Raw genomic sequence first — 22,564 nt, forward strand, 5'->3', positions numbered from 1 at the left:
CCATATCTTAACTGAAGATTCACATTTTCAACAACTCCACACAGCGCTTTATGAAATGAATGCAGATAAATTCAATTACTTACTGATCCCTTTTCAATTATTCTGTTGAGCATCACCACTCCCCGAGACTTTTGTTCCCAAACCATGTCCCAGAAATGGCCACACGTATTTGGAAGAGGTCCCTGTAAAAGCAACAGATTATTTTTTTGTATACAGCAGGCATACTCTGCCAATCCAAGATACAAAAAACGTTATCATTATCCAATTTACAAGCAGGCAGCTCGAACATAAAAACTGATATTTAGAAACTTTAAGATTGTTAGAAGATGGGCTATAGAAAGGAGAAGTGTAGGCACAAAATGATCAGGTGCGAAAATATTCAACTCAGGACGTGTTAAAATAGGTACAAATTTACATAAAATTATACGTATCTCAACATTTCCAGATCCACAGTTTTGTTCACATTTCTTCCATGCTGTGACCAGTACAGAACATAGTTTGTGGGGATGAGAATGGGAATGGGAGACAGAAGAAAATAATGCAATGGTTGTCAAGTGGAAAAAACTATTTAAAATTACTAAAATGCTGTTATGGATCATTGAACTGGATGGCACTCTGTGTTTAGTGTTAGCTCTTTTGCTTCAGAACTTACAGGCTAAACCCCTTACCTATAATCCATGCCTGAAATGCTGCTACATTGCTGTAGGTATTCAAGTATGTAAAATATTGAAGTATAGATCCGTCTATATATTTTCAGAAGGACATTAAATATATCTCTCGACACAAAAACCATTGGTGTCAATGCTTAGACTGCAGGCAACATCACTATAACTGACAATCTGGCCATTTATCTCTCTAACATTCAAGGAATTTTGCTGTGTGGCTATTTATTACCATATTTCTTTGTCATCCACGACAAGAGTATCCTTAAAGTTATAGTTTGTGGCTACAAAATATAGGGCTTGTGAAAGTTTATATAAAGCCAAGCTTTATTTCTTTTAAACCAGGATTAAAATAAACTCACGCCATTTCAAAACAGTGTAGATAAACCGTAATGATTTACAGACAGCACCCACCCCCAAGCCCTAAGTTGGAAATTGTTAACAGACCACAGTAGCATCAAAAGCAATAGATCAGAATGGAGAAGCCCGTCTCACCTGGACGGGCAACTTGGGTCCCTGGATGGTAGAGAGGGAGGTGGTGAAGGGACAAGGATTTGCATATATTTGTTTCTCCTTTGCCGGGGAAAGAGCCAGGGGACAGTGAGGGCTAGTTCCATCTTCTACGCCCCACCACACCTTTTATTTTCATCCATCACCTCCCAGGTTATTGTCTCACCTCTCCCTCTCACTTCTACACTACTTCGACTTCACTCGCTATATTCCCTCTACATTCAGTACTGATGCAGGATCTCAACCCAAAAACAGCAACCATTCCTTAGCTTCCACCAATACTGCCTGGAATGCTCTCAAGTCCTGGACATCCATGCACACTTGCTAAATATAGATTCACGGACAGATTGGTGATGATGTGAAGGGGCTGGTAGCATGGAATAGAGAATTTGTCAGTTTGCTTCTTCAATTGCCAGAGCCAGTGCAGCCAGAGTAGGTCCTTTCCAGACAATGCATAAGAAATGAATGTCTTGAATTATAAACTCCTTTGATTTCAATGGGGATTGTGGGTCTTTGGATGCAGCATAGGAAAATGTTACATTTTCTTAAAAGTATTGCACGTTACATTTTAATGCCTTAAAATTTGTAAAGTGTTTTATTTAATTTAGGTTTAAACTGTTATTAAAATCCCTGCACGTTTCCACACTTCTGCAACGCCAGGTCTATGACTTTTCTACTGCCAAAGGGTTCAGATTCAGATATGGTTAATGATCATAAACACTAGGGTGCAATGAATAGACAATAGGTACAGGAGTAGGCCATTCGGCCCTTCGAGCCAGCACCGCCATTCACTGTGATCATGGCTGATCATCCACAATCAGTACCCCATTCCTGCCTTCTCCCCCTATCCTTTGACTGCGCTATCTTTAAGAGCTCTATCTATCTCTCTCTTGAAAGCATCCAGGGAATCGGCCTCCACTGCCTTCTGAGGCAGATAATTCCACAAATTCACAACTCTCTAGGTGAATTTTTTTTTCCTCATGCCTACCTCTTATTCTTAAACCGTGGCCCCTGGTTTTCTTGTTTGCTTGTTTATCTTGTTTGCACGAAGTTCAGAGCAAACAGTATACTTTGTAATGATAGATATAACAATAAATGCAACAATTAATGTAAAACAGGAGAAAGATGCAAAGATTGAAGTGCAACCTATAAACAGCAGAATGGTACGGAGATTGCAATGCAATTTGAGACATTGGAAATTTTGGGATCTCTAAATCTCCTGGATATTTAAATAACTCTGCTTTTCACAATTGGAATACAGTGTTATTTACTGCAGGCAACAATTCCGGGCAGAGGGACTGGGGTCAGGAAGATCTGTTCAATGGACCATCTCAGGTTCACTTTATATTTTGACCACTTATGCCAAATGTCCCATGTTTTGGAAAGGAAGTGAGAACCTGTGCAATAATTTAATCTTTAAAAAGACAATTATTTTTTAGAGATGATTAATTTCAACAATGTGCCATACTCAAGAATACTGACCTGAGTTAGAATGTAACTTCTTTGAGCCTCCTCCATTTTAATCAAGCTTGCATTAATGTAGTCATTATCACCCTGCTGCAGCTTTATTCGACTGTGATCAACTTTAAAATAAAAACAAGAGCTGTGAGCATTCTATATCTGCTATTTTTTTGGCAACAGATGCACATAGGAAGTACCAATCAAGCTATTTGTAGCACGGAAAGGGTATAATATTAAATGGTCTGATATACATTTACTTTGTCGCAATACCACATTCTTTAGAAACAAGTATTTTATCTGAACATGAGGGAGGGACATTTTATAATCCTGCTAGGCACAAAGCTGGAAATAGTTTGTACATCGCAGTTGCTTGGTTTTGAGACAAAATGAAAGAAAAATCAGTGTTCATGTAAAATTGAAAAGCCAACTCCTTCAATTCTAGTTTAATTAAAACCAGAAAAATCATCAAAAACGGTCATTGTTCTACGGGTCAAGAAACACTCCTATATGGCAACTGAATATCCTCTATTAAAAAAAATTCTGCACAGAAATGATGAAACAAGCACTTCTCTTTTTAACCAGTGGGGTGTGGTTTAAAAAAAAGAGAAGTGCCATAAGTATAAATGGCAGAAATTTGATAACTGCGTGTGAATTTATTTAAAGATAGACACAAAATGCTGGAGTAACTCAGTGGGACAGGCAGCATCCTTGAGGAGAAGGAATGAGTGACATTTCAGGTCAAGACCCTTCTTCATTTATTTAATACAGTTTGCAGTTTAATTCAAAATTTAGTTTACAGATTAAAGTCCATCTCTTAATATCAGAATTAGATACTGATTCAACATTGCTCGAACAAAGTAAAACAATGTTCCTGTTAATATTGATACAGTAAGGGTAAATATGAGAGTCCAATATTGTCCCAGATCACAAGCAGGTTCTTATGCTTCTTCAAAATAACCTTAACATATCTTAATCCTACATTTGACATGACGTTTTTTTCTGTGGCCTGTATTTAAAACCAGGATGCAATTTTCAGGAGTTGTTGGCTGCACAAAATAAAAGATACCCATCTCTCTACATCATTGTCTATATCTTGTTTCCCTTTTCCCCAACTAGTCTGACGAAGGGTCTCGACCCAAAACATCACCCATTCCTTCTCTCCAAAGATGCTGCCTGTCCCACTGAGTTACTCCAGCATTTTGTGTTTACCCATCTAGGAAAAAGGGGATTGGAAAAATCCATTACTCAGATTGATTTCTGATTGATGTTCTGTAGTCCTGCTTTGGACTACAGAACATTATCTGTTTATTTATGCGTATATTGAATTGAACTGAACTGTTCTGTATGTATGCTTACAATATTCTGTTGTGCTGCAGCAAGCATAATTGAATAATTTGATCTCGCTCCAACAATCTAACCTATCTTATGCACCATTTCTTCATCTGCCTCTTACACTTTACAATTCATTTGTCATGATTTAACCCAGAATGTTTCCTATATACAATTTGAACATCTCGTGTCCGGTTTTCATTCTTTTTCTATAATGTCTCATATTGACATTCATATTATTAATGCTATTTCCTCACCAAATGTACTCAATTCCCCATTTATTTTTCAATTTTAAAACAACACCTCAGTAACACAACAAAATAGCATCTAATAAAATAGCAAAGGTTTGGCATGATTCAACGACCAGAGCAAGAATGGGTATTTAGGAATCACTGGAACACAGCACAACATGGAATGAAGCAAGGAAGGGGGCATCAGTCGGAAGAGGAAGGGAGTCAGCTAGGTACAAGAGAGGGTCTAGATAGACCAAGCTTGTACTTGTGAGGGTTACACAAAAAAGCTGGAGAAACTCAGCGGGTGCAGCAGCATCTATGGAGCGAAGGAAATAGGCAACGTTTCGGGCCGAAACCCTTCTTCAGACTGATCGGGGGCGGGGGTGGGCGAGGACAAGAAAGGGAAAAGGAGGAGGAGCCCGAAGGCTGGGGGATGGGAGGAGACAGCAGGGGGGCTGAGGAAGGGGAGGAGACAGTAAGGACTAACAAAATTGGGAGAATTCGATGTTCATGCCCCCGGGGTGCAGACTCCCCAAACGGAATATGAGGTGCTGTTCCTCCAATTTCCGGTGCTGCTCGCTGTGGCCATGGAGGAGACCCAGGACAGAGAGGTCGGAGACGGAGTGGGAGGGGGAGTTGAAGTGCTGAGCCACCGGGAGGTCAGCTTGGTTATTGCGGACCGAGCAGAGGTGTTCGGCGAAACGATCGCCCAACCTCCGCTTGGTCTCACCGATATAGATCTGCTGACATCTAGAGCAGCGGACGCAATAGATGAGGTTGGAAGAGATGCAGGTAAACCTCTGTCGCACCTGGAACGATTGCTTGGGTCCTTGAACGGAGTCGAGGGGGGAGGTAAAGAGACAAGTGTTGCATCTCTTGCGGTTGCAAGGGAAAGTGCCCGGGGAGGGGGTGGACCGAGAGGGAAGGGAAGAATTGACAAGGGAGTTATGGAGGGAGCGGTCTTTGCGGAAGGCAGATATGGGGGGAGATGGGAAGATGTGGCGAGTGGTAGGGTCACGTTGGAGGTGGCGAACTTGTGAGTACTTGTGTTTTAGTTTTACTAAAGACTGGAGTGATTCACAAATGCAAAGGGCCTTAATCTGCATCCCAAGATAACTAGACCTAGGGAAGTTGACACTATATCTCATCACAAGAAAACAAAGAGAAAGTGCAAAGGCAGTATATTTTGATTTTCAGAAGGGATTTGGTAAGGCACCTAGACCATACACAAATTTGAAAATAATGACTGATGAGTTATGGTAATAACAATAAGGGAATATTTATTATTATTTTTTACAGGAATTACTTTTTTTCATGCATCTATTATAATTCAATGCTTTCACCCTTTACTTGAAATATGGGTTGTGCTGGAGCATGGGGGGTGGCTGTAGGGAAAACACAGTCACTAAAACATGGCTACATTTGGGTAGCTACATGGATGAGAAAAGCTTTGCCAATTGCAGGCAGGTGGGACTAGCATAGATGGGGCATCTTGGTCAGCAAGGGCAAGTTGGGTCGAAGGACCTGTTTTCATTCTATGATTCTGATTCTGTAAAAAGGATCTTCATATTTTTTCATGGCAACCGTTGGAACAATGAAATGAAAGAGTACACTGGACATTTGTAATGCTTGATCTTTTTGCACAAAAATGCAAAGTTGATAGATTACAAAACTCTTTTAATAGCCGTCAAACAAGGCTGCTTTTAAAAACAATACTTTACAATTTTTTTCCATTTTGAAAAGAAACCCTGATGTCACAACCTGCATCTGACATGACACAACTTCCACTGACTTAGAACACCACTAAAGTTCTTTAACCTTGCCACACTTAAAAGCAATCCAATTGCTCAGCCTTTTCACAATCTAATCAATTCTCAGATGAGCTTTAAATCTGAATATCATGTCTCTGATATTCATGTCTAAACAACTGTCCTCATTTACGCCAACATAGTCAATCACCTGTTCAAATAGTTTTTTGTTGCTTCCACGCCCGGCAACATCACTTCTCTCTACAGCCCTCTTATATTTTCAAACAGCATTTTGTCCATTTTCTTACTGCATCCATCTTGCTCTGCTTACCCCTGTAACCACCATACAAACTCAAATATCTTACATTTAAAGATCCTCAACCTAAATCTCTCTTCAATTAAAAACCTTCTCGCATCCACCTTCCTGATAAGGCCTCTACTCTTTCCTCTTTTTGCCTTGGCCTGACATCTGTTTCCCACGTGCATATTTCTAAAATGTCTTTGGACTAAACGGTTTGCAAGTCAGTAGTCATGGAAGTTGAAACAACAGGAATGGTAACAATTGTTGAATCAGTCAGTTAATGGAAAATAAAATGTAACCCATTAAACAGTCGGCCGACAGTTTTATCCTGGCGGAATGCATATCCTTATCATTATAACTATAAAACTCTGAACTAAGTGAATGAGTGTATTTATTTGTTTGTGTGTGATCACATCTACTCGAAAAAACGATGCGCGAACGGGATTTTTTTTAACATATTCCTGTAGTATTTTATCCCGTGGAGTCCAAAATTGTCTTATCTGAAAAATGTATGCTTTATTTCTCGAGTTATTTATGAAAATGTTCACAAATCTGAAATGTCTTTGAAAAGAAAACCGAGCGGCTTTGGCTGATGACGTCACAATGGCTCTTCGTGCTGCGTCCGCGCTGCGAATTATGTCCCCCCGCGAGCCGCCGCGGCCCCCCTGCGAGCCATCTACCCCCCCCTCCCCCCCCACATCTTCCTTTCTTCTTCCCAGTCCCCCCATCCCCCCCTCACATCAGTCTGAAGAAGGGTCTCAACCCGAAACGTTGCCCATTTCCCTTCGCTCCATAGATGCTGCCTCACCCGCTGAGTTTCTCCAGCATTTTTGTCTACCTCACATTTAAAAAAATGTTGCTCTGGACCGTTTGGACATTAGTGAAAAATTGATGAGCTCTTACAAAAAAAATGATGATTTCATGGTTACTGATGAAGAGACTCAAGTTACTGATAAAATTCTCCTCGGGGATGCTGCCTGACATGCAAAGTCTTCCCAGTGGTCTGTGTTTTCTATTTCTAGCTCTTTAAAATAAAGACATTCAATTCAAATATTAAAAGACAATTAATTCAAATATTCCAGCTGTCATGACATGATTTGAACTCGTGTCTGTATCAATGGTCCACAATTCAGTCATCCCAATGTCTTACAATGGATGATTAAAAACAGTCAGATTGCTCAACCTCTTGGAAATCACTATGCTCTCATATTCCGTGAAAGATAAAATAATTACAAATAAGACATTTATTCTTGAATACTGAATTCCAATACCTTAACATGCAATAAAATCATCAAATCATTAATATACATCTACATCTAGTTTGAGAAGTTCAGAAATATAAATCTTGGACATGCCTAGTAAAAATCTGTTTACAGAAATACAGTAGCCATAATTGTTGAAATGTGAAACAAAACACAGCCTAATTATAGCCAATGTTTATTAATGTAAAGCCTCTCAGCTATTGCATATTTTTTCTTGAAAACATCTTACAATGTAAAAAAATCAAAACATTGATGTTTTGACAGAACTGCTTAAGTCACATTCACAATTTCCACAAGAATAAAAATCTATAGCTGAACATCATGACTTTCAGCTTATTTCCTCAGCCCTTTTTAAAATAAAAATGGGTGTAAACACTCTAGAGCAAATCATAGGTTGTAAGCCATTAATCAACAAGAACACATTTTATATACATCATACATTGTCAATTAACATTTTATTTTATGGATTAGTTGCATATTGTTTGGACTCCACTCAGCAGGAAATGTGAATGTATTACATGTTCACATGTTACCGTAATTAAGACCCCTTTCCCTGCACTTACATGGACTGACGTCTCTATATCTGTTCCGATTTCTATTTTCTGGAAGCTTGGCTACTTTACAAGGGAAGTCACTGGCTTGATGTCGGATATCCTGGAATTACAAAATTGGAAATACTGTAAATGAAGCAGGAACATTCCAGCATTATTTTCATTCGATCAATGGAAGCAGTACTGATGAAGGGCTTTGACCTGAAACATTAACTATTTTTGTTTCCGTATTTGTTGCTGGACTATTAAGTATTTTCAAAATGTTCTGGCAATCTGTTATATTAAGAAAATAGTCAAAAGAAAATTAGCAGAAAGTTGCCAAAGAAAATTTAAATGATACTAACTATTTTCGTGTGCAGTGCAAATTATAGCTGGAGAATGTTTTCCCCTGAAATCCATCTTTGTTCAGGGCATTTCATTTAACTGATTAAAGTTGACTGTAGAGAATTCACTGCCCAAAAGATGATCAGCATCTGGAGTGTTTAAGATACAAAATTAAACTGTGCTGTTCTATGTTAGGAATGACACACAATTAATATCAAGTGTCAAAGCCAAGGAACATTGGTTAATAAAATTTAAATTAAAAGCAATAAATTTAATTATTTGGATATAATGTCTTGATAATGTCAGGTAAGAATTCCATTGTTCCCTTTCGGTATGCGACAATTAAACACTCTTGACTCATTTCTTGCAGTTCTTGGCAAAACAAATGTCCACATCCTTATTGTACCAGGTCACGAGGAATTTATTCCATCACTGTAATCAATATTTGGCAATAGATGCAAAATTCATTGCCCAATAATAAGTTTGAAAGTTTTACTCATGATAACCAATAAGTAATTTTATGTGGTCATAAACTGGAATGAAGAGTAATTTTAATGAATTGAGTCAGGTATCTAAACAGCATGTGAATTTAGTGCAGAAAAAAATGTGTTGCTGCCATGCTGTCAATCCTTTTTTTATGGCGAAAGGTCTTTGAATTCTGACTAGTGTTTAGTTCATTAGTTCAAAATTTTTAAGTGCAACTTGCAACAGAATGAAGGGTAGTTGTTAGTGATTTACACCGATCTTTATGGATAACATGGTTAGTTAAAGCTAGATAGATGTTAAGTCAATTGAAAGAACAATGTATTCTATATGATAAGGTAGCTCAATAATGATAGCTGGACAAATGATTAGTTGGAGCTGCTTAATGGCGTTTTGGAAATTAGCAGGATCACTAACAGCCACCGCTGCTGTAACAGCAGTTACGAAGACAGTAACTCTCTAGGAATTTCAGATACGGAGACACTGGGCTTGACTCACAGCCGCCGACAAGGTGTGTCAAGGAGGGGAAGTGTTACTCTGACAGTGTGATTCATGCAGCTGTCAGGTAGTAATCTAGATTTGGGACTAGTCAGGGAGAGAATGATGTTCTGAGAGTCAGGGGGGTTTGAAAACACCGATATTGACCTTATTCAACAGGCAAGGGTTAATTGCTGACGGCTTTGTTGTGAAATGGACGTGACGAGTGGGGAGCCGAAAGCAGGCACGGGAGTGAGAAAAGTGAAGAAGAACACAGTACTACTCAAGGAAATTATAGTCGGTGGAAATGGGGGGAATGAAACGGTTCTCTCTATCTATGCCTGCTATTTTGCAATGCAGCATTGCTTGTTCAGGATTTGGGCTTCAGATTTGGAATTTAATTTAAATTGCAGGATTGCGGGCAGGGGAGGGGGCGTTGTTGTTAAGAGTAAAACTGTGAACGTTTACCATGTCATAGATGGAACAGGGAATTAAGGCATTTTACGGGAATTGCATTCTATGGACCAGGTTTAAATATAGCCCCATTCCTAATAATCCAATTTAATACAGGCTACGCGCAAATATACCCTGATGGACAAGGGAATTAAATATATAACATTGACAAGGCATAAAAAGTGCTGTAAGGAAACACTGATAAAGGATTACAAAAGTAGAGAGGAACAGTTTTAGCACCAGATAACAGGAAGTACAATCAGTATGGGTGGAGATGGTAGAAAATAAATAAAAATTAACAGTTGAAGTACTTTAGAAGGTCTCTAATGACAGTAACAATATTGGAGAGAAAAATGTAATTCAGAACAGTTTACTGCAAAAGAAGGTAATGTGACAATCATGGAGAAATTTAATCTTTGTGGAGACTACAAATCAAATTATGACAAAATAGTTTGGATGACTGACCTAGGGTGGTTTTCCAGAAGAATATATCATGAAGCTACTGAGGAATGTTGGATATTATCTGAGATTGGGTTAATGAGTAATCTTATAGCCATTCAAGATACAGATCAGTTACAAAATAAACTCTTGGCTGTTCATAATTACAATTATGTTGGGAGTGTACTGGAGATTGGCAATAGAGATTAAAAAAATGTTTTACGATAAATAGCAAACATTTAAAGAAACATTTCAGCATTTCTGACAAGTGCACATTCCATGGGAAAATATAAACTCCACGAGGAACGAGATTCATCAATGGCAGACTATGGGGATAAGGAAATTATTACATTAATAGATGTGCTATGATGTACTTCCAAAATGTCAGTAAACCAGAGGATTAAGTGGTTTAAGAACGCAGGGACAAATGACTAACTAAATTGATAAAGGAGACAAGTTACAAATTAGCAGGACGAAGATTACAAGAATTTCAACAAATATGTAAAACATGTAGCAAAAATAAATGCAATGTCAAGAAGTGAAAATAATAGGAGAAGTAAGGGGGCGGGAAAATAAAGGATTAGCTGCCATTAAAGAATTATGTAAATAAATGTAACAAAAAAATGGGGCAAAGTGAAAATTCTATTGAGAGCAAGGAACTCACTGAAAAGTACAGGTTTGTGAGAAACTGGAGGTGGTGAGGGTAGCTGCAACTAAACCCAGACAAATTCAGACTTGCTACAGTGCAACTTAATAAAAAAAAGTTATGGATCCTTTGACATAAACAAGACCAGCCAGCATTTATTGCCCTCAGGATGATGGCGCTGGGATGTTGGCTTGAACTACTGTAAATAAAATGGTTCATAGTCCGATAATATTGCCGTATGATCTGTTCCAGGATTAAATGGGATAATGAAGAAATCGCATTTTACTGACACAAGGGCAGGATGGCCATTTACAGGACTTGATTAGAAATGAACAATCCCAACATCTATCTGCAAGGAAGTGACTGCCTTCATAAAATCAAGCTTCTTAAAGACTACATCTGTGCAATTTAAACATTTACACAATGCAGGTCTGATGTTGTCCAAAAGAATGACAGGTTTTGTTCCATAATATGTTGGGATAGACTAAACAGAGGCCAGCATTTCCCCTGCAGAGAGAAGAACAATTAACCAAGGATTATCACGTTCACTTGGAAAAGTGGTGCTGAACTGATAAAACAGTGGTACGTGTTTTATCAATGTTAACCAACATTAACCAATGTTATGTGGTTTTCGGATTTAGAGGAGGAAGAATATATTTACATCTAAAATTCCATTATATTATTCACCTTAAAATGTCTAAAAAAAACCCTCCAGATTGAGTATATAATGAAGACTACTCCCAATTAACTTATATTGACAACTCTACCAAACATAGACTTGCTAGTTGCTACAGTGGACTAAACCAATAACCTAGTTGAAGCTTGCATTAGTACTAGCTAGTAGAACTGAAAAATAAAATGAGCTCCAAGACATTTCTGTGGAACATCCTGTAGACTGCTGCCAGAATTGACTTTATTTGTGCAGATCCTTTCTAAGAAAACATAACAGCACTCGCCAGAAATGTGGTTAACAAACGTGGCCAATTATCACTACTTTAGTGAAAAGATCAAGTTAGAATCGAACAAAGCTAGACATTTTGAATTATATAAAGTTAAAACCTACCAGCTGATAAGTTTAATCTAGATGTTTAACTATATTCCTAAGGGTATTTACAATTATTTATTTGCATAGTTTAATATAAATTATTAACTATTTACATTTTAGCATAAAGCACCTGCATTATTCTCACCGGTATAAATATCCTAGCAGTCATACCACAAGCTAAGTTAGCAGTTTATTTACTAGGTCCACAACAAGTTAAAGGCAATAATGTACAACATTTTCAGACATTGGATTCTAATTTGTAATATACAATATTTAAAAGTTGTATTTGGAAAAGTAAAATGATTGCCAGTAGTCCAGACGTTTAACTATATTCCAAAGGGTATTTGCAATTGTTTATTTGCATAGTTTAATATAAATAATTAACTCCTTACATTTTAGCATAAAGCACCTGCATAAACTCATTCCTATCCCTAGAGTCAAGTTATTGGCAAAATATTGGCAGTTCATTATGTGCAATATAGACTTTACGAATGACTTTGTTAGACACAATTTACACTACTCCCACCAGTGTTGAGGGTTAAATAAACTAATACATTTGTAACATATACGAACCAGAAAAAATAGCAGATATGTAATAATAAATATAGTAAAGACAGATTGCAGAGGTGAACTGCTGGAAGTGAACAGAAGGGATACACGGGCATTTCTCAGCTGAAGAATTCACACTGGTGTAAACCAAGTCATTCTGCAGTAATTGGTGTGAAGTCAAATTCTCCACCACTTCTACAGTTCGGAATAAAAAACACAGGTCTACCCACTTTTTGTTACAATAACTAACGGCTGCTAAATAGTTAAATTGTCTATGATTACATGAGCCTAAAATAAACTGAGTTTAATCTGTACTTCACAGAAAACTCCATGCTGCCATTATATTACAGAAATATGAACTAATCTCTATCCCTGATCAGGCACATTTAAAAAAATTGACGGTCTCTCATTAATCTTCCCGAACAGAGGAAACAAGATTTCTCAGTTCACCTACTCAAAAACCTTAATATTTATTACTTCAATGGCTAATTCTGTTTTTCAAACTACAGCTTTTCCATTCTCCAAAGGAGAGTGCCATGTTTCTAATGATTGGATTAGCATTCTGTAGACCAAAACCAGTTGAAATTAGAATTCTAAATAAATATGAAATTAATAAAGTTCACTGATTACATAAAAATCCAAAAGGATCGCCAAGGGCCTTTAGGTAAGAAAACTTGTTGCTCTTATCTGTTATGGTCTATCAGTGATTCCGGTTATAGTGGCTGGTGTTTAGTTTAATTTAGAGATACAGCGCGAAAACAGGCCCTTCGGTCCACAGAGCCTGCACCGACCATGCACATTAACTGTCCTACACATACTAGGGACAATTTACACTTATACCAAGTATACAAAAGCAAGCCAATTAACCTACAAACCTGAAGATCTTTGGAGTACAGGAGGAAACCGAAGATCTCAAAGAAAACCCAAGCGGTTACGGGGTGAACGTACAAATTCCGTACAGACAGCACCCATGGTCGTGATAGAACCCGAGTCTCTGGCGTTGCAAGCGCTGTAAGGCAACAACTCTACCGCTGCGCCCTGCAAGCGCTGTCAGGCAGCAACTCTACAACTACGCCGCAGTAAAATCTATTTGGGTTTTAGGTCTATCCAGTTTTGGAATTTGTGGATATTTTTTGTTCGGTCCTGTCCAGCTTCCTACCTCCAAGACATTGATTAGAGTGCTGCCTGCTCTTGCCCGAATTTTCATCTGCTGTCGGCAATTTCTACCCTCCTCCCACATTACCTCAGTCCTTTTGCCAATCTTGCACAACTTCTCCATCTCCACTGCAGGCGATGGGCCAATCACCAATATCGAGTGAGTCTTGCAAGGCTCCCACAGTCGACACATTTCCTCCCAAGCCAATTTCTTTAAGGCCTCAATTCCAGTGTTACCCATCAGGACTTCTGGCAAATCTTCCTTCGTCCTCAACTATAGATCCCATTCCAAAGTCATCAAGACCATCAGCCATGGATATTGTGTCCACCTCAACTCACACCACTCAGGACCAGGATAGGGTGTTTAGACTCATCTTCACATTCACAGGATCATCTAATTTCTATCATGATGCCTCATGCATTCCAAAATTGATCCCTTGAGAATAAACTGGATCACTTTTCCATCGCTACAAATGCCAATTCCCCATGCAAATGTCTACCATTTTACCTCCTCCCCACCCATTATATAGCACCCATATCACATCTCAGCTGATGCACTAATTTGTTTGCATTTTTTAAAATTATATTGCATTCGCTGCTCACTAACCTGAGCATCCTGATACTAAATACGGATAGGGTGACCGCTTTCTCAAACACAACCCACAAGCATAACTCCAGTTTATAATTACTTGTCACTTGCATGCTCTGAACTACTTCCACTCTGTAGATTAAGCTCAATACCAAAACATCTTCCAACATTGACTGCTGAACAAGCTCAATAATTTATAACATTTTCTCTTTCAATTCCAGTTAAAATTCCTTTTTATATCTCCTTTAAAAATAGCTAGTTCTCTATATAACACATTCACGCTACACTATTTCTTCTGTGTTCAATACCGCCTGCCTTCCAGCCAATGGCAGGCCTCCTCTGTCCACCTTCACTTTACTCAGCCCTGACAGTCCCCAAATGTTAACTCGCTCTTTCTTACTCGCCAGATGCTTCCTGTCAACGATTACACTCCACGTGTATTTCATCCCATTATATATTAGTGAAATGATTGTTGCCCATCTGGTTTGGATTTTAACCTGCATTCCTCTCAAATGCACCCAAACTATTTCCTTGAACTACTACTGAATTCACCAAGGTTTGTGAAATATATGTAAGGAACTTGCATGACTTCACTTCATCCCTCAAAATATATCTAGTCCATTCTTTTTCTAATATAACAGGCTGGATATCACATCCTTGCCTGATATCTTACAGCTCCCTCAGCAGGTTCTCAGTTTTTGAACTAGAAACAGACTAGATTATGCAGGATCCCATCAGCTTCCACCATTCAGGCACACCTCCTCCCCACCTTTTGCCTCCATCACAGTGAGGAGATGCTGGGTGGACTCACTGTGGTGGATGTTAATATGTGTTTATTGTTGTTTTATTGTATTGTATTATATGTATGACTGCTGCAATTTCGTTCAGACTTCGGTCTGAATGACAATAAAAGGCTATCTATCTATCTACCTGGATTCACTTTGAGTAGATGCAAACCCCATCTCACTGGTCCACCACGCAAATGTGACTACAGAGGTCACAGCAGTAATTATACCTCAAGCAATGAAAATATGGGACGGAGTCTTTGATCAATGGCAAACATGTTAAGAATTTTGAAAAAACTAATGGAATTTTTACAAAACTAAAAACAATCTCACATTAAAACATTAAAAAATAAAATAATTGAGAACCTGCCTTTTCCCCATGCCTCCTAATTTGTGGGTATTCAATCTCAACTTCAGATTTTAGGCTTCTTCTGAATTACATAGGATCCATGTGGAAATTCCACGTGAATCTGAGCAAGACGGAGGTTCGCTGACGTTTGACAGTAAATAAACTGAGATCTGAGTCTTAAAACGTTTCAAAGGCGAAAAGCCAGCAGCAGCTCAATTAGCCAAACTCAGCAAGAAAGATTCACCGTTTCTCTTTATATACACAAAGGCTTGGGATGCAAGCCTTGTTATTTGTAAGGATCGGGATAGTCGTATGACAATGTTTAGATTAGATTCCCATTCTCTCCTTCCCAAAAATCCATCATTTCACAACCTAAAGTGGTGACCATATCTACAACCCTCAGATCATTAAACTTGAACTGCACAACCAAAAATATTACCTTAAAACAAAGGATGTAAAACAGTGGTTTACCCCACTGTATGCACATGCTCGGTAACAAGATTCAAGCCCTTCAATTTACATCCTTATTTATAGAATAAATCAACAGCAAAATGCATTTCAGAAACAGGTCAACATTTTTTTCCAATTTTAAGAGCCTCATTCTTTATTGTTCTTAGAAATATTGATCAACTGGCTACCAGTATTTAAAAATATTAACTTGCAAAATAAAGCTAATGTGGCAGTGCACGTCTAACAAGCTTCATGCAGAACAAACCTATTTTTACAATTAAAAAATATTTATCTTGTTACTGTTCGAACAAGACCGTTCAAACTTTCTACAGCTGTAGTATCTAAAAATATACGGAAATGCATTTGAAGTGTTTCTCTGAAAAATTCTCACTTCCTACGTCCTGTTATGGGCTCGGGGTTTTCTAGATAAACAAGGCATTAAGAAATTTGCAAATATCTTGGTTTTGGTCTTCTGAAATAACAACCTTTGAGCAAGAACCTCGATCATAAAAACTGATATTCTCAACGATGCTGTAATGGCAACATTTTGTAAAAGAATATTCCAGTTCTCACGAGTTTGCATAATGTCACCTATTCAATCAAGTTACTTAGTTCATAACTAGTGCACCTTGTTCAAAATGGCAATTTTCAAGGGAAGGACATGAAAGATGTTATTGTATCTCCATAAGTGAGGTTTGACTTCAGCCTAAATAGATCGTGTAAAAATCTTCACCTGTTACAAGGTATTGGATTGGTGTTGAGTGTTCCAACCCAGTTCCTAGTCTGGAATTAAAAATGTTGCAACCCCAATTTCAACACTTATTGCGAAGCTCAAGAAGTGGTAAAATTCTATTTGGTGTTGAAAGTGGAACAGTGAAAGAATTTGGTGATATGCACAAGATGGCTATCACAGTATGTTGGCAGGAGACTCAAATGACGTATGGGCAAGGTTACACTAAATTTATTGGAAAGTGATAATGAATTAAGAGCTAAAATGCCTTTCGTTTAAGGAAACACAAAAAACTACAGATGTTCCTCCAGCAAAAAAAAGTGCTGGAGGAATGTAGCAGGTCAGATAGCATCAGTGGAAGGAATGTTGTTTTGGGTCAGGACCCTTCGTCAATGATCAGCTTGAAACGTGATCTGTCCATCCTCTTCACAGATGCTGCCCAATTCCAGCTCAATTCCTACAGCAAATTGATTTTTTTTCCACCTTTAGTTTAAGGATGTCTGCCCTTAAATAGGGAATTGTTTTGTTTTTACAGCCTTTATGCAATAGTTTTACTCCCAGTGACTGCACACAAGATTTAGAGGTACTGATATCACAGAATGAGAAAGAAACTCCTAATACACGAACATTTATCAGCACTGTAAGCACATGCACCATTCCAAGCTTGGTAGGAAAGAGGGGGAGGACTGGGTGCTAGAGAGCAAAATACATAAATGGTCTTACCATTGCCAAGGTAAGGGATCTCATGTCAGCTGGAAAGACAGTATGAAAATTTGAAACATGCCCTAATGAATTGCATCCTGTCATTATATATTTAATAATACATTAGAAAATGGCATACCGGAGGACTGGCAGTTAGTTAGAATAATGTCCGTATTTAAGAAAGGGAGTACAATGCAATTTGGGAATTATAGACCTATCATCTGTAGTAAAAAATAATGAAATAATGAAGCAAAGAATAGAAAAACTCAATTATGATTTTCAAAAGGAATGGCATGGCTAACTTAATTGAATTTCCCCACAGGATACAGAGTAGACAATTATAACAGATGTAATTTATCTAGATTTCCAACCCACACAATAGATAATGAATTATGACAGAAAAATTAATGTACTAAAATAGATTGCTGGCTGGCTTCAAGATTGGAATGAGTGGGAACAAAGAGTAGCTTTTCAATGAAAGAAAGCGGGTAATAGTGTTCCCCGAGGATCAATGTTGGGATAATTACCTTTTGCAATTAACATAAATGATTCACATTTGACATCTGTGAATGATACCAAGTTCAGAGAAATGGTTGTGGGGGTAGCATTAGAGAATAGCCATTATCGAGGATGACTGCAACAAAATTACAAAACATTAATTAACATATACAATGAATGGACAGATGAGGTTCAATACAGATAAATCCAAGGCGAGGACTTTTATTTAATGAGGCATGATTTACAAACATATGAAATAGGAATAGGAATTGACCACTCAACCCTGCTTTGTCATTTAATGATGCCAAGACTATCATTGATCTACTTGCACGTAACCATATCCCTCCATTCCCTGCATATATGCCTATCCAAAAGTATTCTAAATGCAACAAACATATCTGCATCAATCACCAGTCCCAGCAGAACATTCCACGCACTCACCACCTTCTGTAAAAAACATGCCTCGCACATGTCCGTTAAACTTTGCCCCTCTCATCTTAAAGCTATGCCCTCTAGTATTTGATTTTTATTATTTTATATACATAAAAAGAGGTATTAGAGACCATTTTTACAAGAAAGATACTAGAAATGGCAGTTTACACACGTCAGGCCGATAGGTAGACATGACACTGGATGATACATGATATGAGCAATTAGACATATGGTCATTAATCAGAAATGATTCAATGTCTGCACTGGATCTGATGAAAGCTCTTTGAATTGAACATTTGATTCTCCAGATACCATCTAACGCTGAATATTTCCATAGTTTTTCATTATTTCAGAATTCCAGCATGTGATATTTCCATTACTATTTTCCAACATTGATATTTTCCACAATTAAATATGAATTTCCTTGTAATATGCCACCATCTTACCCCATTGTGAATAATGATGCAATGTAATATAACATGTATCCTGTTTTTGATATTCCAAAGTTATTCTTTTTCAAAAGGTCTGTATGGTTCTTGATCTCTTTTTCTCCCAACAGAATATCATTCATCAAAATTCTCTAACATTGAAATTACTTCATCTTTAAATAATAAGGCTCGTAAAAATTAACAAGTCCCCCATCCCCCAACATTATTCAGAAGGTTGAACAGTATCTGTGGAGAATCATTATTTAGTTCAAAGAACTTGCATTAGAATCAATGCAGAGACATTGGATCATCCCTGAATAAAAGCATATTTGAATCAGGGTGTCACTTAATAAAATTAACATAAGCAAAATAAAAATGGAGAAAATGGGATGACCCAGGACTGAATGGTTTCCATCCCCACGTATATAAGGAAGTGTGTGAGAACACTGGAAATGCCCTATTTGTAATAGTAGAGTTCTCCAAATTTGGAGACTCAACATTCAGTTGTGCGTTAACATAATTTCAAAGACATTTTATCAGGGAAATTGGAAGTTACTGGATAACTTGACCGGATACCAAATTGGAAGGAAATAATTATTGTCTAAAAGAATAAACTGTCTGAATAGTTATATTTTCAGTTGATTCAAAAGAACTAGTAACATTTCATGAAAAGGCAAGTCTTAGCAAACCCATATAGTTTTTCAAGAGGCGAGTAAATTAATAGGTGTGAATGTTAAATGGAAGTATTAATCTGTGCATGGAGTAAATGAGTTGTACAGCATAGAAACAAGCCGTTTGGCCCATCACATCTATATCAACCATAATGCCACCTAGCATGGAATTTTTGTCAAGAGGTTGCAGATATCCATGCTATTTCCCCCTCTAGATAATATCTAGCCACAACATCGGAATCGGGCACTGATATTGTCATTTAAAAACAACCAAGAAAAATTAATAAAGATATAAAGATAAAAAAAATGCAGCACACTGTAGGTAGTTACATTCTAGTGTTTCATATTTGTCTTCCCACAAATAAATGTTATCCTAAATTATGCAAGATAGCAGTGTGAATTATAGGTCAAAAGTTTTTAATTTGTAAAAGGCTTGTTTGATTTTTCCCAAAAGTTCACCAACAAACAGACCCACACAACCCCAATAGTCTGCTATCAGATTGCTTGGAAACCCCGATGGGTTGGCATCCAGTTCAACCAAGCTCCCTTGAAATTGATTTGTCCTGTTTCCTGCACTCCCTTGTAACTTATTGGGTTCATTGGAAATTGAATGACACTGCAATATTTGAAAGTGAAAAGTATGATGTCGTATTAATTGGAATAACATCCAACAGTTTTGAAAACCTACTAGTCTGGCAGAAAAAACTGTGTGCTGGATTTATGGAGCTTTACTGTCAACAAAATACAAATGATAGAATTAATTCAACACGCTATTGATGCTCAAGTTACAAATTTATATTTTCAAGTTTGATCCACAGAACTGTACTGCAATCTTCAAAAACCATCCACTAAATCCAGAGAATATTAAAAAAAAGCCAATGCTGATAAAATCCAATTTTTATTTTTTAAATAGCAGCTTATTAGCCTTCCCCGCCCTAGTGTTACAATTAATTTAAGAATTTGTACATTGATGTCTCAGACATGAATGGACAGATAATATTAGTCAGATTCCACTGGCAAAAGCAAAAGGAATTCAACCGCACCCTTTTAAACAAGTAATTGGAATTTTTAGAACTCTTGTATTTTAACCAAACGTCTACTGACTAAAGCTTCAAAGAAACAAAAAAATATTGTTACAGTAAAAATCACCACCTCAATTATTCAGCCTTTGATAGGGTCCTTTTAAGAATCTTAAAAACATTTAATCGTTTCTGAATTCTCAGAAACATTTATTTTATGTTGACTGTCCACTAAAAGGCTTTACTAAGTATTGTGATTTAAGGGGTATAAAATGCATTCAACATTGTAGAAAAAAGCCATTAGAATCCAACTGATGAATGTCTGATGAATGAATGTCCAACTGATGAGTTACCTTGAAACAGATGAAAATATCTTCAAACTGCCTCACAGAATATTCTCAAAATGTATATATTCTCATTCTAGCAGTCCAGCAATGGTAGAAGGAAAAAATATATTTTCTAGAATTAAAATAGTCCTGCTACATCAGTATTAAAAAAATACTAATGCATGCCAACGTTAAAAGTTTCAAGATGCTTAATTTATAAAAGACAGGCACTTTCCTTTTTCAAATATCATAGTTCATTACCAATTATAAATGAATAACCTCAAAGATAAGGATGTTTCATCCTTTTTTCATTCTGGACCTCCAAGACAAATATTATTATTGATAACATCTGTTGAAGAACATGGAAAATTTTAAAAAATCTAAATAATGCTTCATTTGAATATGGGTCATTTTTAACAAAATGGTTTAAAGATAAACTCCAAATTGGTAAAGCAAGTGACTGTCGCAGTAGCTTATACTATACCAGAAACAGGAAATCCATCAAGATAACGGCCTGGGTTTTGCTCTCTTTTAACAAGAAATTCTAGAGAGAACCGTTATTCAACAGCATTACAAGGAACAGTGTGTTCCTGACCTCTGCGCTTTTGTGTATTATACTAGTTGTGATGAAATGAAAGGCTGGATACACTTCATATCTGGCCATGGCTAGCATGTGGCATAGTACCATACCATAGTACCAAAATTAAGTTGTAGATTTGGATGAAAAATGTTAGAGGTGCATAGTTCGGCTTTTAAATTAAATATCTTTCTAAATAATAGAAACATGGCCCAAAAAGCCAAGGATTACTGGTCTTAATGACTACAGGCCTGTCACACTGACTTCTGTAATCATGAAGACCCTTGAAAGACGTGCTGGCCCACCTGAAAAATATCAAAAATCCCCTGCTGGACCCCTGCAGTTTTTGCATACCAGGCCAATAGGTCAGTGCCTACTAGGCCTGCACTTCATCCTCCAGCACCTAGACAGCCAGAGGACCGATGCAAGGATTTTGTTTGTGGATTTTTGCTCTGCATTCAACACCATTGTGCCAGCGCAACTAACTCCAAACAATCCCAGTTGCCTGTGCCTGAACCCTTCTGTCGGTGGATCACCAGCTTCCTGACAGACAGAAAGCAGCATGCGAGGCTGGGAAAGCACATCTCGGACCCGCTGACCCTCAGCATAGGAGCACCGCAAGGCTGCGTACTCTCCCCTCTCCTTTACTCTCTCTACACCAATGACTGCACCTCCACAGACTTCTCTGCCAAGGTTCTCAAGTTTGCGGACGACACAAGCCTGATTGGACTGATCCAGGATGGGGAGGAATCTGCCTTCAGACAGAAAGTGACACAGCTGGCGTCCTGGTGCCATCACAACAACCTAGAGCTCAATGCTCTTAAGACAGTGGAATTGATTGTAGGCTTTAGGAGAGCTCCTCCTTCCCACCACCCACTCACCATCAACAACACCACAGTCACATCTGTGGAGTCTTTTAGGTTCCTTGGAACCATCATCTCCAGGGACCTTAAGTGGGAGGCCACCATCGACTCCACAGTCAGAAATGCCCAACAGAGGATGTACTTCATGCGGCAGCTGAAAAAACAAAATCTGCCACAGGCAATGAAGGTCCAGTTTTATACTGCCATCATAGAGTCTGTCCTCAGCTTCTCCATCATGGTCTGGTTTGGATCAGCCACCAAGCATGACATCCAGAGCATGCAGCGCATCGTTCGATCAGCCGAGAAGGTGGATGGCTGCAACCTTCCCCCCCATCGTCGAACTGTACACTGCAAGGACCAGGAAGCAAGCGGGTAAGATCATCTCTGGCCAGAAACTCTTTGAAGCACTTCCCTCTGGAAGGCAACTCTGGACTGTCAAAGCCGCCGCCGCCACAGCCAGTCATAAAAACAGCTTTTTTTCCACGAGCAGCAGCTACCAAAAGTCTGTAGGCTCTGGT

General features: G+C 38.0%; 1 protein-coding gene across 2 annotated transcripts in view; it reads right to left on the reverse strand.

Moving 5' to 3' along the window:
- Positions 1–22,564, reverse strand: part of LOC129707443 (tyrosine-protein phosphatase non-receptor type 1-like) — a 67,711-nt gene that overhangs the window by 16,509 nt on the left and 28,638 nt on the right. Inside the window, exons 1-4 of one of the 2 annotated variants that reach the window (XM_055652479.1) lie at positions 17,760–17,781; positions 8,070–8,160; positions 2,655–2,755; positions 84–182 (exon numbers count right to left, since the gene is read on the reverse strand). In XM_055652479.1, the coding sequence (XP_055508454.1) occupies positions 84–182; positions 2,655–2,690 (135 nt within the window). In that variant the 5' untranslated portion in view covers positions 2,691–2,755; positions 8,070–8,160; positions 17,760–17,781. Of the gene's footprint in view, positions 1–83; positions 183–2,654; positions 2,756–8,069; positions 8,161–17,759; positions 17,782–22,564 lie in introns of those variants that run through there. The other variant, XM_055652478.1, reaches the window with a different exon arrangement.

The sequence above is a fragment of the Leucoraja erinacea genome, chromosome 21, assembly GCF_028641065.1.
Source record: "Leucoraja erinacea ecotype New England chromosome 21, Leri_hhj_1, whole genome shotgun sequence".
Taxonomy (NCBI): domain Eukaryota; kingdom Metazoa; phylum Chordata; class Chondrichthyes; order Rajiformes; family Rajidae; genus Leucoraja; species Leucoraja erinaceus.